This window comes from Alosa pseudoharengus, unplaced genomic scaffold (genome assembly GCF_046254945.1).
Source record: "Alosa pseudoharengus isolate Yale_2024_CS ecotype anadromous, Long Island Sound unplaced genomic scaffold, YU_APseudo_1.1 YU_APseudo_1.1_scf_24, whole genome shotgun sequence".
In the NCBI taxonomy this organism is placed as follows: Eukaryota; Metazoa; Chordata; class Actinopteri; order Clupeiformes; family Clupeidae; genus Alosa; species Alosa pseudoharengus.
In genome coordinates, this window is record NW_027468689.1 from 594,674 (window position 1) to 610,431 (window position 15,758).

General features: G+C 39.7%; 1 protein-coding gene across 1 annotated transcript in view; it reads right to left on the reverse strand.

Moving 5' to 3' along the window:
• The window catches only part of srgap1b (SLIT-ROBO Rho GTPase activating protein 1b), a 104,712-nt gene that overhangs the window by 62,770 nt on the left and 26,184 nt on the right, over positions 1 to 15,758 (reverse strand). Inside the window, exon 2 of the mRNA XM_076303772.1 lies at positions 6,365 to 6,560. Coding sequence (XP_076159887.1) covers positions 6,365 to 6,560 — 196 coding nt within the window. The remainder of the gene's footprint in view (positions 1 to 6,364; positions 6,561 to 15,758) is intronic.

Below are 15,758 nucleotides of genomic sequence, written 5' to 3' on the forward strand. Positions count from 1 at the left end.
TGTGTGTAGTGTGTGTGTGTAGTGTGTGTGTGTAGTGTGTGTGTAATGTGTGTGTGTAATGTGTGTGTGTAGTGTGTGTGTGTAATGTGTGTGTATATGTGTGTGTGTGCATGTGTGTGTGTAATGTGTGTGTGTGTAGTGTGTGTGATGAGGAAAGAAAGCCCAAGATGGGGGAGAGAGAGCACACACACACACACATGCACACACAGAGAGCACACACACACATGCACACACAGAGAGCACACACACACACACACATGCACACACAGAGAGCACACACACACACACACACACATGCACATGCACACATAGAGAGCACACACACACACACATGCACACACAGAGAGCACACACACACACACATGCACACACAGAGAGCACACACACACACACACGCACATGCACACACAGAGAGCACACAGATGGGCTAAGAGGGCAAGGGAGAGACAGGAGAGAGGGATTCAGTGAGAAACTGCAGGAAGAAAAAGAGACCGAGAGAAAGGAGAGAGGGATTCAGTGGAAGTGTGTGTTTATGAGAGAGAAGGATGAGGGAGGGAAAGAGAAAAGTCATAGAGGGGATGTCTATGCATCATATGACACAAGATGGGCAGAAAAAAGTGCTATTTCTTATTACCAGCGGTCAGAATGAAATAGGCTTTAAATAATGTATGTTCTTCTCTATCTCCCTCCATCTCTGTCAGACTTTCACCCTTTTCTCCAGACAAAGCACACACACACACACACACACACACACACACACACACACACACACACACACACACACACACACACACACACACACACACACACACACACACGTCTGTCAGGACAGACTGGCTCCTTCTTAGACAGACTGACAAAAATACACAGAAACATCTCACATCTTTCCCCAAATAGCCAGACTGACAGACAGACTGACTGAATGACAGTCACAAAAAACCATGTACAGTGGGCAGTGCTTCGACTAGGCCAGCTTCCCTCGCGGTCCGCGCGTATCACGCGACTTTAATGTTGCTGTTAATCCCCTACTCCATATACTAACCACCAATGAGAGCGTCTCTCGTATGAAAATTCCTGACACTTCCCACCTGAAGAATTAACGCAAGGCTTTGTCGGGTCTTCAGCCCCGAATGTTTAAAATGTATATAGCCCTGAATATCATTTTAAAAGTAGTCTGACAAAGCTTATTGTTTTGTGACACAGCTAAACACTGGTACCTCATAGAACGTCTATAACATAGCCTAGGTGGTCGCAACTCAAAAGTAAAGCAGATAGAAAGAACTCACGCAAATCTAGCCTACAACACGCAGACAGCTTCATGCGCAGGGGAGAGCGCGCGCGCACAGGTGCTTTATGATTGTTGGCTTCTGATGGTATCTTGCTAATTCACTGAACTGCATTAGGTGACACAAATGGTATTGCCTTTATCTTATTACTCCTTGTCTGAGCGACTACCTGGCTTATGGTTTTGAAAAGTCAGATGTTCCCTGACAAAGACATTCGAAAATTAAGAATGTTTATTGACTTGAAAAATACGCTAATTTTTGCAAACTCCCTTCATCCAAACTTTGAAGACATCGCGGTCTGGTGCGCTATGTAGATCGTTTCTCGTACCATTTAATTTCTCTGAATTTAGGTCTACTAGGCCTACAATAACGTCATCACCAAATACATCTTTTATTTTTAGTTGATCAACCACAAAGAGTAGCATAGGCCTACTGTGCACAGTGCACTGACGGCTGTAGCAGCCCAAGGTAACCAGTTGTTGTAGATGAAGGGCAACAATTTGTTTCAGATAGCCTGGACAACATGTTACCTGGGTGTTGCCTACGTTATTAATTGATGGTAGCCTACAATAGTTAATTGTATCGCGTAACATATTAGTTGGCTCAAAGACTAGGGAATCAGGATGGACAGTCACGCGTGTGTTGCTTTTGCGGGAACCAGAAGGCAGACAACACCGGAACGATTTTAAGGCTATTTCGCATAGGCTTCTCAATGGTGCTATTTCACACGCATTATAGTGACCCCCACTCACCGGGGTTAGGTGGAAGGTGTTAATAGACGATTGGCATAGTCTACAGTGGACTAGGGCTGTCAAAATTGCTCAAAAATGACGTTCGAATATCCCCTCTAAAATAAACACATGTATCCAAATATATTGGAATATCTAGGCTATATTATTTGCGCATTATGTCAGTGACGCGCATCATGTCATCTGTTTTTAACTTTTTGTATAGTTATTGCTTGACAGGGGGGATCCCAAGCAGCTTTCAGCCATAAGGCTACTTTGAGAACATTTCCTAATTCACCCGACACTGATATTCAAAATGTTGAAACTATTTCGGCATAGCCTATAAGCAGTCTAAATGTAATGTTAGTTGTAAACAAACGGGCTACTTGGTGAGGCTTGGCCTCACAGATGCGCTCGTGCCTTAAATGGTAATACAAATCTTCACGATATAGGCCTATTAACTGACCGCCCGATTCACGTTGGCTGGGGGGCAGGGGGGCCATCAGACATTTGTTCCCAAGGGTCTATGAATTGTTAATCCGGCCCTGCCCCCAACGAACGCAACTTTCCACCTCTGAGACAGCTTAAAAGATGTCGAGAGGACTCCTAACTCACTAAGACCTATTTACTGTAGGCTGCGCAAACCACAGGCCTTTTTTTTGGGCAAGCCTGCATTCGAGGCAGGCCTTCTGTTAAAGAATTTTATATAAATCCTGCGCTAACAGTAATCCTCCCACCCCCCCACCCCCCGCTACCACAGCTGTGGATAGAGTGGCATGCTCACACTTTATGTCTCCTTCTTGCAAACTAGGCCTATAGCCCAACCATTTACGTCTTCAAAAAATAACAACTTGCCAGATATGCCTTCATAGGCTTCATTCAGCAATTTGTTCTTCCACTGGAAATTACTCTTCTACATTTGCTGCCTGCTGCATCCTTTCTGTTTGTATTGTTTAGAAAACGTTTGACGTCTTGAGTTAATGCATTAAACATTGTTTGCTGGTAACCAGCCACAAATAGCGTACATTCTCTATTCTATCCAAAATGTGCCCGTTCTATAGGCTGGCCAAGTGCGTAATTCTGCGGCATAAAGCAGATGTATTTGTTTATTGTACAGAACAATAAAAATAACCTGTCAAGCAGTCAATGGACTACATTGCAGTCAATAAGTAGGGCAAATTAATATACGAAACCAAAACGTGGGTCATAGTTGTCTAAGCCTCTGCTGTGAGGCCAAACCCATGAACAAAGACCAGGCTTGGAATTTCACCATTTTGGGGGCAAGGCCACTTGGCCTTCAGTTGGGCATATTTGGTGGGGGGCACAAAGGCCACATGTCAGGGCACCAAGGCCAAAGTTAACCATACAGTAGGCTATAAAAATGATTGAAATTGTATTTAGCCTATTCAATAGACCTGCATCACTGTATGAAACATTACAAAAACATGACATATTACATAGGATAATGATCATCTAATATCATCTAATATTTTCAGATATCTAGGCTATATTTAACATTTATTTTATATTTGGCCTGTTATGAAATCATGTATTGAACAATTTAAGCACAGCTCAGCTTTAAGAAACTCAAATTTTTTTTCATCATCATTTTGTCATCATTAAGGCTACTTTAACAAACTCTTAGTCAGCTGTATATCCTCTGATTTTAATATTTACCGACATCTAGGCGACATTTATTTTGTATTTGGCATGTTATGAAATCACGTAGGGAAAAAAATTAAACATGTTGTGAAACTTAAAGCCCAAATTTGGAGACATGTATGTCAAACTTTGCTACAAATTCAAAACCGGATTACTCTGGAATGGCTAACTGTACATGGGACTGCTTTAAACCTTCGTGTTCGGTAAGGTCTGCTGTTTATTTTGATATATGGTTTGCCATGTTTTGAACGAAGGGGTTCGTTAAGTATTCCAAGATGAATGAGGGAGATGGGCGCAGATCCTAGAATTTGATTCAGTTTAATCAGTATTTATTTGTCTCGCGAACCGTTCACCAAATGGCTAACATCGTTTAAAAGCTAAGAAAAAACTCTTTCATGTGATGTGATACTTGTGATGCCTGTATGATGAGTAGGCTACTTCGCGAGTAGTTCCACTGAGAAGAATGGGAATCTGGACGCACTTACTTTCTTGCCGTGCGCTGTCACTTTTCCACTGCATAAAATGCTACAATAATGCGCTGTGAAAGATTATTTTGTCAGGCCATAGGCTAATAAAATACGCTATTAGTCCGACGCAAACCAGAATATTGAGAGAAGGGGGCACCAAGGCCACAGTGGCCTGTAAACCTCTGATTTTCAAAGGGGCATCTCGGCCAACGCAAGGGGCTACGACGGCCATGGCCGTCGTGGCCGCTGTGAAATTCCTACCCTGACAAAGACGCATTGATATCTGCAATAGAGTTTTTTTTGGCGAAACAAACTCACAGCCGAACGTTGCAATAAATACATAGACCATCTGGACAAAGTCATTAACAGAGTCATGGCATTGAAGGGAGAGGCCACTGGCATGTCATCTCCCCACGGGCCAATGGATGTACAAGTTTTCTCCTGTGCCTATGATATTTAATCCAGTGTTTTGTCAAGTTGCAAAATGCTATTCGTTTTAACAAATTTTTATGATAGTATGAAGTACTTTTTGTATAGGCTACTATCTTAATTGCTTTATACTCAATACTTGACCAATGGCTATTGCATCTGTCTATTGAAAGTGAGAATGTGGCATGTGATCTACTGTATAGGCTTCATAAGATAAAATAAACAGATTGCTAATGGCCTACAAGCTGATCTGGGGTGCGTTTCCCGTACAACTACGGAGGTTAGCTTTTTACTAACAGGATGCATCGTTCAACTAACCAACATGTAAGTTACGACTGTTTCCCAAAACTGTCGTACTAAGTACTTTGTAAGTTTGGACCATGATAGTTTCCAAACTTCAGTCGTCTGGACTAAGGTGGTTAATGACGTTTAGTAGCACGTGAATGGGCACCTGCACATAATTCTGTGGCGCATTGCGTTAAGGCCGGCAGATGACAGCCGCCGTTGCGCAGCAGTTATCGGTCCCCTGTCCAAGAGTTCGAATCTGGGTTAAGATTTTGACAACAATATTCACATTATTGTTTACCTAAGTTTATCTTTTGTGCAGATCATATTATCAAAATTAGAATCAGCCTTCTTGGCCTGGTTTGCATAAACTAACAAGGAACCCCCCCCCCCCCTCCATGAAAATCAAAGGCTACATATTCTCAACTGACTCGTCAAAAAGTGCACACCACCTTATTATTATCTGCGTGTGTGACTTTTACTTACGTGCACATGGCTGCAAATTTACTTTTAATTTATGTATTTTCTGCCTTGGGCATTTTAAAATATGGATGTATGGTGGTTAGAAGTGTAAATATAAATTAGAAACCTAAATATATTTATAATTATTCATTTGCAAACAAATAACTGGTGTCAGTGACGTCTTTGACATGAAGATCCCTGGAACTATGCTTCTACTAGCATTCTACCACAGGTCGAGAGGTGTAGTTGTAACTACACAACTTTACGATAGTGGTTGCGAACGTTCGTTGCTACTATGGTTTTGGGAAACACTAACGTAGTGTAACGATGCATTGGACTATGTAAGTTCCAAATATGAATGTAATTCTGCGGCATAAAGCAGATGTATTTGTTTATTGTACAGAAAAATAAAAATGACATGTCAAGCAGTCAATTGACTACATTGCAGTCAAGAAGTAGGGCAAATTAATTTACGAAACCAAAACGTTGGTCATAGTTGTCTAAGCCTCTACAGCGTATTAGTAATAGTATTAAATCGCCAACATTGTTTTCTGCAGAAGCCTACCCAAGGCTACAGATTAATTCTGAACAGTTATTTCTCTACTGGCTCAATTATCACACCACTGTTTTGATTTGCGTAGTTGCGTTACCCCCAACACTGACAATAATGTAGACAGCAAATTTCGATTTTAATTTTCGTTACCACCGTGTAGTCAAGCCTTAAGCCATACCCAAGTAACCTAAATCGAGGTAATGTTTAATTATGCATGATTTATTTTGTTATTGAATTCGTAGGCTGCGATTACTCTCGGTAACAATTATGTTTAATGGCCTCCTGCTTTTTCAGAAGGGGCGGCAGGCAGAGCGACGCACAGTGGCTGAAAGTGGTACTAAAGCTTCACGCCTCGTAATGCGCGACTGAAGTGGTAATTTGAAAGCAATGCCCACTGTACACACACACACACACACACACACACACACACACACACACACACACACACAGAGAGACACAGACACACAGAGACACAGACACACACACTCCTACTTGTATTGTTGGTGATCCTTGGTGCTGCGTGTCTTGGCCATGAAGCGCTCGGCGAGCTTCTCTAAGTTGCGTGAGTACTCGCTCTCGATCTCCGACTTCTTCCGGAAGAAATCCTGCAGGTCCTGAAGCAGCTGTACTCGCATGTCCGTCTGCTGTTCCAGAACCTTCTGTTGCTCCACCAGCTGAGCCCGGATTTCTGCAAACACACACACACATTTTTTCACACATTTTTTATTTGCAATTTGCATGCAATCAAGACATGTTTTTTAAGGCATTTTTTCAATGAGCACAGCAGTGGCGTTAATGCAAATGATGGTGCAGAACACACATGATAAACAACACAGCAACATGACAACATGACAAAACACACATGATAAACAACACAGCAACATGACAACATGACAAAACACACATGATAAACAACACAGCAACATGACAACATGACAAAACACACATGATAAACAACACAGCAACATGACAAAATACACATGATAAAGTGGCTTTACAACAATATGACAACATGACAAAACACAATTTTCCGCACATCATCACACATGATTTTTGCATGGCTAGGTTTTAGTACTCCCCAAAATATTTAATAAGTTGGCAAGCTGATCACACTGAAAATAACAAAGCGATGGTGGCAAAACATAAAAAAACGCTCAGACCATAATAATTCTGCTAATTGAAACCAAGTTCTATCTCATTGCTGAGTGATGTTGATTACTCATTTCTACAATGGAAGGAAACACCCCACCTGACTCTCACTACTTTGATTGGTCAGAATGCCTGAAATGTCTCTTGGATATAATACATTCTCATCCAAGATCAACAGTTAGCTCCAATGTCCCTAGCGTAATGTTAGTAACGCCATGTCCCTAACGTAATGCTAGTAAAGCCATGTCCCTAGCGTAATGCTAGTAATGCCATGTCCCTAGCGTAATGCTAGTAACGCCATGTCCCTAGCGAAATGCTAGTAAAGCCATGTCCCTAGCATAATGCTAGTAAAGCCATGTCCCATGTCCCTAGCGTAATGCTAGTAAAGCCATGTCCCTAGCATAATGCTAGTAAAGCCATGCCCCATGTCCCTAGCATAATGCTAGTAAAGCCATGTCCCTAGCATAATGCTAGTAAAGCCATGCCCCATGTCCCTAGCATAATGCTAGTAAAGCCATGTCCCATGTCCCTAGCGTAATGCTAGTAAAGCCATGTCCCTATCCTTATACTAGTAACAGCATCCGTTCCGCTGGTGAACCACAGCAAACAACAGAAAATGTACAGCCATTAACAACCACCTCAAGGCCCAAGTCCTGACCCTGATTCTGTTAATGTCTCACAGCTAGTGCCCAGGGTTATTGCATCTATTGGATAGGATTCATGGACGTATTATCACAGCTAGTGCCCAGGGTTATTGCATCTATTGGATAGGATTCATGGACGTATTATCACAGCTAGTGCCCAGGGTTATTGCATCTATTTGATAGGATTCATGGACGTATCATCTGGTTGCTGAACTCATGATCTATTACGTGCTTGACTGTTCGGTTTTTTACTGAATCTGTATTTGTACTGTGGTAGCTAAGCGTCTCACCGTGATGACAGACACACACACACACACATGCAGAAAAGACAGTTTCCTCCATTAAAGTATGTAAAAGTATTTATTTGATGATATGTTATTAACATTCTACAATATAATAATCAAGACATGATATATCAATAACAGCAGTAGCAGTAATAATGTTCGGTAATGCCATGTATTTCATGTTATTAAAGTAATGTCATGTATTTAATGTTATTATGGTAATATAATAATCAACATATAAATAATTATTTTATTCCAACTTTTCGGCCTGTTAGCCTTTGTCAAGGTTCCTAATGTGGACACTAGCAAATCCAGTCTTAAAGCACCAGGTGTCAATCAAGGGCACTCTGGGTATCTCACCAGGTGTGTAATCAAGCAAGGTCCACACAATCAATTATGATGCACCTAACCACAACATACAAAGGGAGCCTATCAAGACAATTACAGAAACAATAGTGTTCATAAATTACAATATTTACAAAATTGACAAAACAGTCAGCATACCATATATCCAACAAGTTATATTATACACATTGTGTCTTTACCTAATTCATCATAGTCACTAATTACAGTACATCAAATGTATGTTTAGTACAAATACCCAATATTGTCACTTTCAATCCATTCAACACTTTCAAACATGTCTATATGAAGTTTCTTTTGAATAAAAGGTCTCAAATCCAGTTCTTCATTCAGACCATTGGGTCTTAGAGTCCGTAGATGTGAAATCCAAAAAGCCTCCCTCTTTAGTAAAATTGTTTCAAAGTTCCCTCCCCTCTTGTTGCACCTTTTCAATCCTTGTGTATTTTAAGGATGATATTGGCTGATTAAACTCCATAACCTTCTCAATCCTTGTGTATTTTAAGGATGATATTGGCTGATTAAACTCCATAACATGTTGGGCCACAGGAGAGATGCTATTTTGGCATCTTATGGTACAGTGGGTCCCAGTTAAGTTTGGACGGTTTGTGTATGTGTTTATATGCACGTGTGTGTGTGTGCGTGTGTGTACAGTGGGTCCCAGTTAAGTTTGGACGGGTTCCTTCATGAATCACGCACCCCATTTTCTCAGCAGAAATGGCACAAACTGCAGTTGACACAAACAACCACAAGGTGTCACTTGGGAGTTCTGCCACTACTATTTTTGATGCGACTTGACTTAACTGCTTCCATGACGCAGTGAGCCATTACCAAACATACATGATAATACAATAGCGTGAGTTTATATATCTTATACCCTATGTCACGGTTACTTATAGATTTGATAGTGTAACGATAAGTGCATGAGACTTTCAGCGGGGGCACGGGAACTTAAATTGATCACGGTAGTTTAAGCTTACACTTAAACAGACAAAACATTCTAATATGAAAATGTAGATGCAATTGTTGTAAAATGGTGCAGCTCCTTTAAGAAAGCCCCGTGCGCAGGGATGGAGAGAGAGAAAGCGAGAGGGGATGTGCGTTAGAACTTAGATGTGTGTGGAAAAAGTAGACGTGCTGTTGAGACTGGAGCGAGTCATATTCAGATAAAACCAATTATCCTCATTCATTGCAACCGCAGCATGCCTGCTTGCCGACGTTCAAACGAAAAAGATATCAAAGCACCTTTTGCGTTTGAATGTAGCATGAATTTTTTCCAGTAAGCCTACAATTTTTTCCAGTAAGCCTTTAGTAAAAGGTGCCGAACATTATTAAACTTTGACTAACGTTTCGATGTGTCAATGTTTATGACTAACGAACATCGAAGTTTAATAATGTTCTGCACCTTTTACTAAAGAATAAAGAAAATTAAGAAGACATCTGAGCTGCACCGGCGTCTCTCCTTCTCTCTAACTCTTTTTGGCTTTGGCTAAATATTTCTAAAATCATTTGAGTTTGACTAGTCACATGTTTTAACAGGAACACTTGTTATTGAACTAATAACAGATGTGTGTCGAAAATTGACTTTATTTTCCATACGGAGAAATAACAGAGTCAGAATAACAGAATAACAGAGAATATGCAGAGTCTAACCAAGGTCAATCTTGCCAAAAAAGCCCTCAAACCTGAAAACACATGAGGCAAAAGTGCAAAACATCACACGCGCATATTTTTTTATTGCAATCATTGTAGCCTACAGTTGTAACAGCGCGTAACAGTCGTTTTACTCCCCGTATGCGCTCATTATAAAGAACGTTTAACGTGTCCCAAAAACAGCTATCAACTAATCACCAAACGTCTTATAAACAAGTATTGCCAGGAGCAACACCTTGCAAAAAATGATAACAATAGGCCTAGGCCTTTATATGGCTCTGCTCCTGCCTAGATTCGAACTCAGAACTGCCTGAAAGTTGCAGACCTGTTCTGGAAATACGTGCATTAACCCACTCGACCGTCAGACAACGCTATCTGCTTCGAGTAGGCCTATTGGGTAGGACTGTAGCCTACACTGGTTGCTGTGGCACAGTCTTGAGTGACCGAATTCGTTTTCCTTTGTCATATAAATGCTGTCATGTTGTTAACATTACTGTTAAGGAGATGCTGTAGGCAAAGGATATATTTAACCTCGTTAGTGTAGTAAAACAAATCAGAACTATTCACGAGGTTTCTCGGCAGCATATTTATGTTCTGTTAGCAAGCGAACTTCTCATGACTGCCGACAAAGTAGCCTACTGCCAGCTGACGAAGCTCTCATTTTAAAACATTACTGAGAGACAGGCACTGTACAATCAAGACATCTTGCCACTGAATCCAAAACTATGTTTAACATTATGTACAAAGCTTATAGGCTACAGTGGACTAGCATGTTGCAGGGGCTGCTAAAAACACAGAGAAATGCACTGAAAACTCGGCCAATCACAGCCCTTGCTGTCGAATGCTTCGTCCGGTTCGACCGTGGAACGCCACAGCGGACTATGCTGCCCCCAAGCGGCTGCAGTTGTACTTACATTTCACCCAGCTGCGTGAATCACCTTGATGGTGAATGAAGTGTCAATTCTTAACTGGGACCCACTGTACTTCTGTGTTCCGTAATCCTCTGTTTTACAGTTTTTCTCAGTCGCTTTGGTGCTTTTCTCACATCACTATTAACATTTGCACAGCAGTTAGTGCAATTCTCAAAACAATTAGTGCAAACTGAAAAACCTAGTGGGTGACCTGCAAAAGCACGTCACTTGCTCAGAATGGATAGTCCATTCCTCAAAAGCAGGTATTCATGTCAATGAAACTGTCAGTGTCATCAAAATGAGAAGTCTTGACACATTTGACACACATGCTCTTTGCAATTCTACAACATTGTGACAGAATTTGATAACTAGTTCAACAATTTTGTATGTAATGACTCAAGCAATGAAAGGAAAAATATTAGTTTTATTGGGAACGACTATTCAGCATTCATAAGTATTGTTCATTTTGACTGACATGACATAAGCAAATGATAATGTTAAAAGACAGCAAAGAATTGTATGAAAGCAACTGATACATGTCCAAAAATATTTGCAATTTGTTCAGAGGAAGGAGAAATTGATACTATGATGTGCACAAATGACTAAATGTTGTGGAGGTTGAACTAATAATTATGAGAATTTTCATTCTGATCTGAAAAAAGCACCAAAGCGACTGAGAAAAACTGTAATTCACGAGAGGTGTTTTCCCCACATACTTTTCCGCACAGACAGGTCAGCATGTAAATCACCCCTTTTGTTTTGCATGAAATTATACCTTTAATATTTATCTTTTCGCCAGTGTGTGGATGGTTAAAATATATTTTCTTCGAAGTGGAGATGCATTGGGCACATGCTCCACATTTACAATTTCTGTCAGCGTGTTTGAGAGGGTGGTGGAGGGGTGGGGACGTATTCAGACTGTACTAACTCATCCCTCAGATTTCAGCCACGTTTAAACACAACAGTTGGGAGATCCTTGTATAAATGTTTAATGGTCTCATCTTTTTGTAAGACATGCCAATGAGTTTGAATATTTTTTTTAAATTGTTCAGATGTTTTGGTATATTTGGTAATAAATACATTTGAATTCATATCTTTCTTTTTCTTAGGTTTAAAAAACTCTTGTTTTTGAGAGGATCTTTTTGGTGGCTTCTTCAATACTCTTTTCACTATATCCACGTCTTTTAAACTTATTTTGTGCCTCTGTCAAGTGATGTGAGAAGTCAGATTCTTTCTTACAGATCCGCCTCAGTCTACAAAATTGACTATAGGGTAAACTTTTTTAAGGGTAGAGGATGGTAACTATCTGCCCTTAACTCATTGAATGCCAAGCTGTTTTCGGAAGCTTTGTCCTAGAGTGCCAGCAATCTAGACCATTGTTGATGATTTTTGTACAGCCACAGCATATTCTGTGTTATAGCTATGAACACATACAATGGCTTGTTTGAAAGGTGAGACTTTAAGCTCTCAGTGGGTGCAAACCGTGTATTTCTACACGCTTCTGTTCCTGAGAAATCACAAGCTAAACAGTGGCTAGTTTTCATCAAAATTTCAAAAAAAATATTTTTCTAGAAATGGAGATATAACGTCTTTCATGAAATATGAAGTGTTGCCTGTAAAGTTTTCTGGAAGTGACCTGGCGAGACTGCCACCTAGTGATGGACCCACGAAAATGGCTTGGTTTTGAGCTGACGTGCATGAGTCACTGATTCGACCCAAAGTGGCAACCGAGTTATGATTAATGTCCAGATAAAATGTCCAGATTGTGCGTTTTCATGAGTTTTCGATCGTCATATATTTCATTTCCATTCATCACAGAGTTCCCAAAATCACATATAAGGTGTGTTAGAGTGTCTAGTTTCGTAATTAAAAAAAAAGCTAAAAACTTAATATTATGCATTTTGGCACTCAATGAGTTAAGAGGGTATTTCTATCAGTTTGTTTAGTGTATAGATCAGTATATAGTCCACCCTCTCCTTTTAAGATCCATAGATCAAGAAAATTCATTTTGGTTGGGTCCTTTTCCATAGTAAAAGATAGATGTTCAACTTTAGTGTTGAGGAGGTCATTGAGTGACATTAGTTCATTCTTTTTTCCTTTAAACACAATAAAAATGTAGTCTAAAAAGCGTTTCCAGAGTAAGATTTTATGAAAGAAAGGGTTATTGTTTGGGTTCAAAATTACTGTATGTTCCCAAAAGGCTACATATAAAGAAGCATAACTAGGTGACATTGGCGATCCCATTGAGCTCCCCCATTCTTTTAAGTAAAAGTCATCATCAAACGTAAAGAAATTATGCGTAAGTACAAATTCAGCCATGTGTGTAATTGTTTCATTAGATGGAAGTTTGTTTTTTCATTGGCTCAGGAAGTATTCAATTGCCTTAATGCCTCCACTGTGTGGTACGTTTGTGTATAGGGATACAATATCAAAACTGGCAAGTATAACCTCATCTGTGATAGTAACAATAGAACAGTTTCCACCTATCATGTCACCTTAGTCTTTAACATAAGATGGCAGTGATTCCACAATTGGTCTTAGGAAGAAATCCACATATTTGGACATATTGGCAGTTAAAGAGTCAATGCCAGAGACAATTGGACGGCCTGGTGGTTTTGTGAAGCCTTTTGTGTATTTTAGGCCATAATAGCCATCTTTGGGGATTTATTATTCAGAAAATCATATTCACGTTTTGTATATAACAGAATTTTGTATATATAATAATCAAGACATGATATATCAATAACAGCAGTAGCAATAATAATGTTCGGTAATGCCATGTATTTCATGTTATTACGGTAATGCCATGTATTTAATGTTATTACAGTAATGCCATGTATTTCATGTTATTATGGTAATATAATAATCAAGACATGATATATAAATAACAGCAGTAACAATAATAATGTTCAGTAATGCCATGTATTTCATGTTATCACGGTAATGCCATGTATTTAATGTTATTACGGTAATGTAGTGTTAATTTTGTCACCTATTTTTAATTTAGTCTTAGTCTTAGTCTTGTGACGAAATTTCCTTTTTAGTCTTTGTCATATTTAGTCATTCAAATATCATTTTTGTTAGTCTAGTTTTAGTCAAAAGAAAACTAAAGGTATCTTAGTCTTAGTTTTAGTCAACACATTTTAGTCTTTTTTTTTTAAACAAATTATTTCTGATTACCATTTGAGTCAAATAGTGTTTCACACATCTCAAACATCCCAAACAGACTCTCCATCTTAGCCATAGCTAACTTGCTAGCGAACTTTCCATATTAGCTTACTTGCTAGCAAACTTTGCATCATCAGTCTAACTAGTTAAATAGTTGACATTACATGATGAACATTTTCGTATGGACATTCTGGGGGATGTTAATTTGTATGAGAGAAGCTTCAACTTCTGGGTATGTAGCATTGTGGCATTAGCTTAGGTAGTTAGCTTGCTAACTAGAGGTGGGTCGGTCGCGAACGAACTAGTTCCTTCGAACGGGTCTTTAAAATGAACGACCTGAACTAGTTCGCCTTTCCAGTTCTTGTTCGTTCTTTCGTTCGTCGCTGAATCACACTGACCTAGTGCTGCTGTGAATGCCTCTGGCCCAGCTTCCTAAGGCGAGAGCCAAACCAATCGTATGCTGTTGTCTGTATTGTTTCTAAAACATTCTCATCGAATTAGCCAATGAGGGGCATGAAAGCATAGCAACCGTTTCCATGAAAAAAAACAAATGGGCTAGTGAGACTAGTGGGAGAGCATACGATAAAAAATAACGATAATGTACATTAACAATTCCATTTTGCATTTCAATATTGGCATTTACATTTAAATATCTGTCTAATGGTAAATGCATGCTGTCTTTGTATTTTCTGTGTCATGTCAGGTTAATAAATGTCTCTTCAATCTGTCTCGTTCGTTCGTTCTCACGCCAAGACCTGTTTCACTTCGGTCTGTCGTTCTCGTTAAGTCAGTCACTCGTTCTTGGCAGAGTGAAGCAGAAGAAGCAGAGTGATTATGGCTCTGTAGCCTAGGCAAAATGGGGACTTGAAACCTTTTCATCAATATAATCTTTCTGCCAAGCCTTTAAACATGTTTGTCGGCATAGCCTACTGGGTCTTTGTTCCTTTATGAATGAACACATTTTTAAAAAAGAAATTAGCTGATCTAGCCGTAGTCTACTTCAATATGTCAATTTAATGTCAAGGTGAATGAACACATTAGCCACTGCTGTTTTGTCTAAAAGTACACATAATCATTTAGTTGCAGCTATATTTGCCGCTACAATTACAGTGTTGTGTTGACCGTTTTCACAAACGAGGAGCTGAGAACCTGCATTCCATGATTCACCGCTGAACTACGTTGTAGGCTACCGGAAATGCGACTGAACGAAAGAACGAACGATTCAGAACGAATCATCTTGGCGAACTGAACGACGCGAACTGTGTCATGAGAACGAACGACAAAATCCACCTGTATTGCTAACTCTGGCAGAAATCTCCAGTGTTCTTGTTCCATGTAGTTTCGTGTTGCAGCCACAGGGTTGCAGCAACAGCACGTAGACTAGCCTACAGGAAAGCTGTTGTGTATGAACTCATTCGAAATATTTTGAAAACGTAACAGCTAGATATTCTGTCTTCTCATTTTGTAGACGAAAAGGAAGAGAGATTTTATCTTAGTTTTTATTTCATGCAAAACATTTTAGTCTCGTCTTTTTTCGTCAACAATAATGCATCTTAAGATAGTCTTAGTCAGTGTTTCAGGACATTAGTGCCATCTAGTCATCGTCTCGTCTTAGGTCATGGAAAAAAAAGTTGTCTGACGAAATTAACACTACGGTAATGTAATGTATTTCATGTTATTACGGTAATGCCATGTATTTAATGTTATTACCGTAATG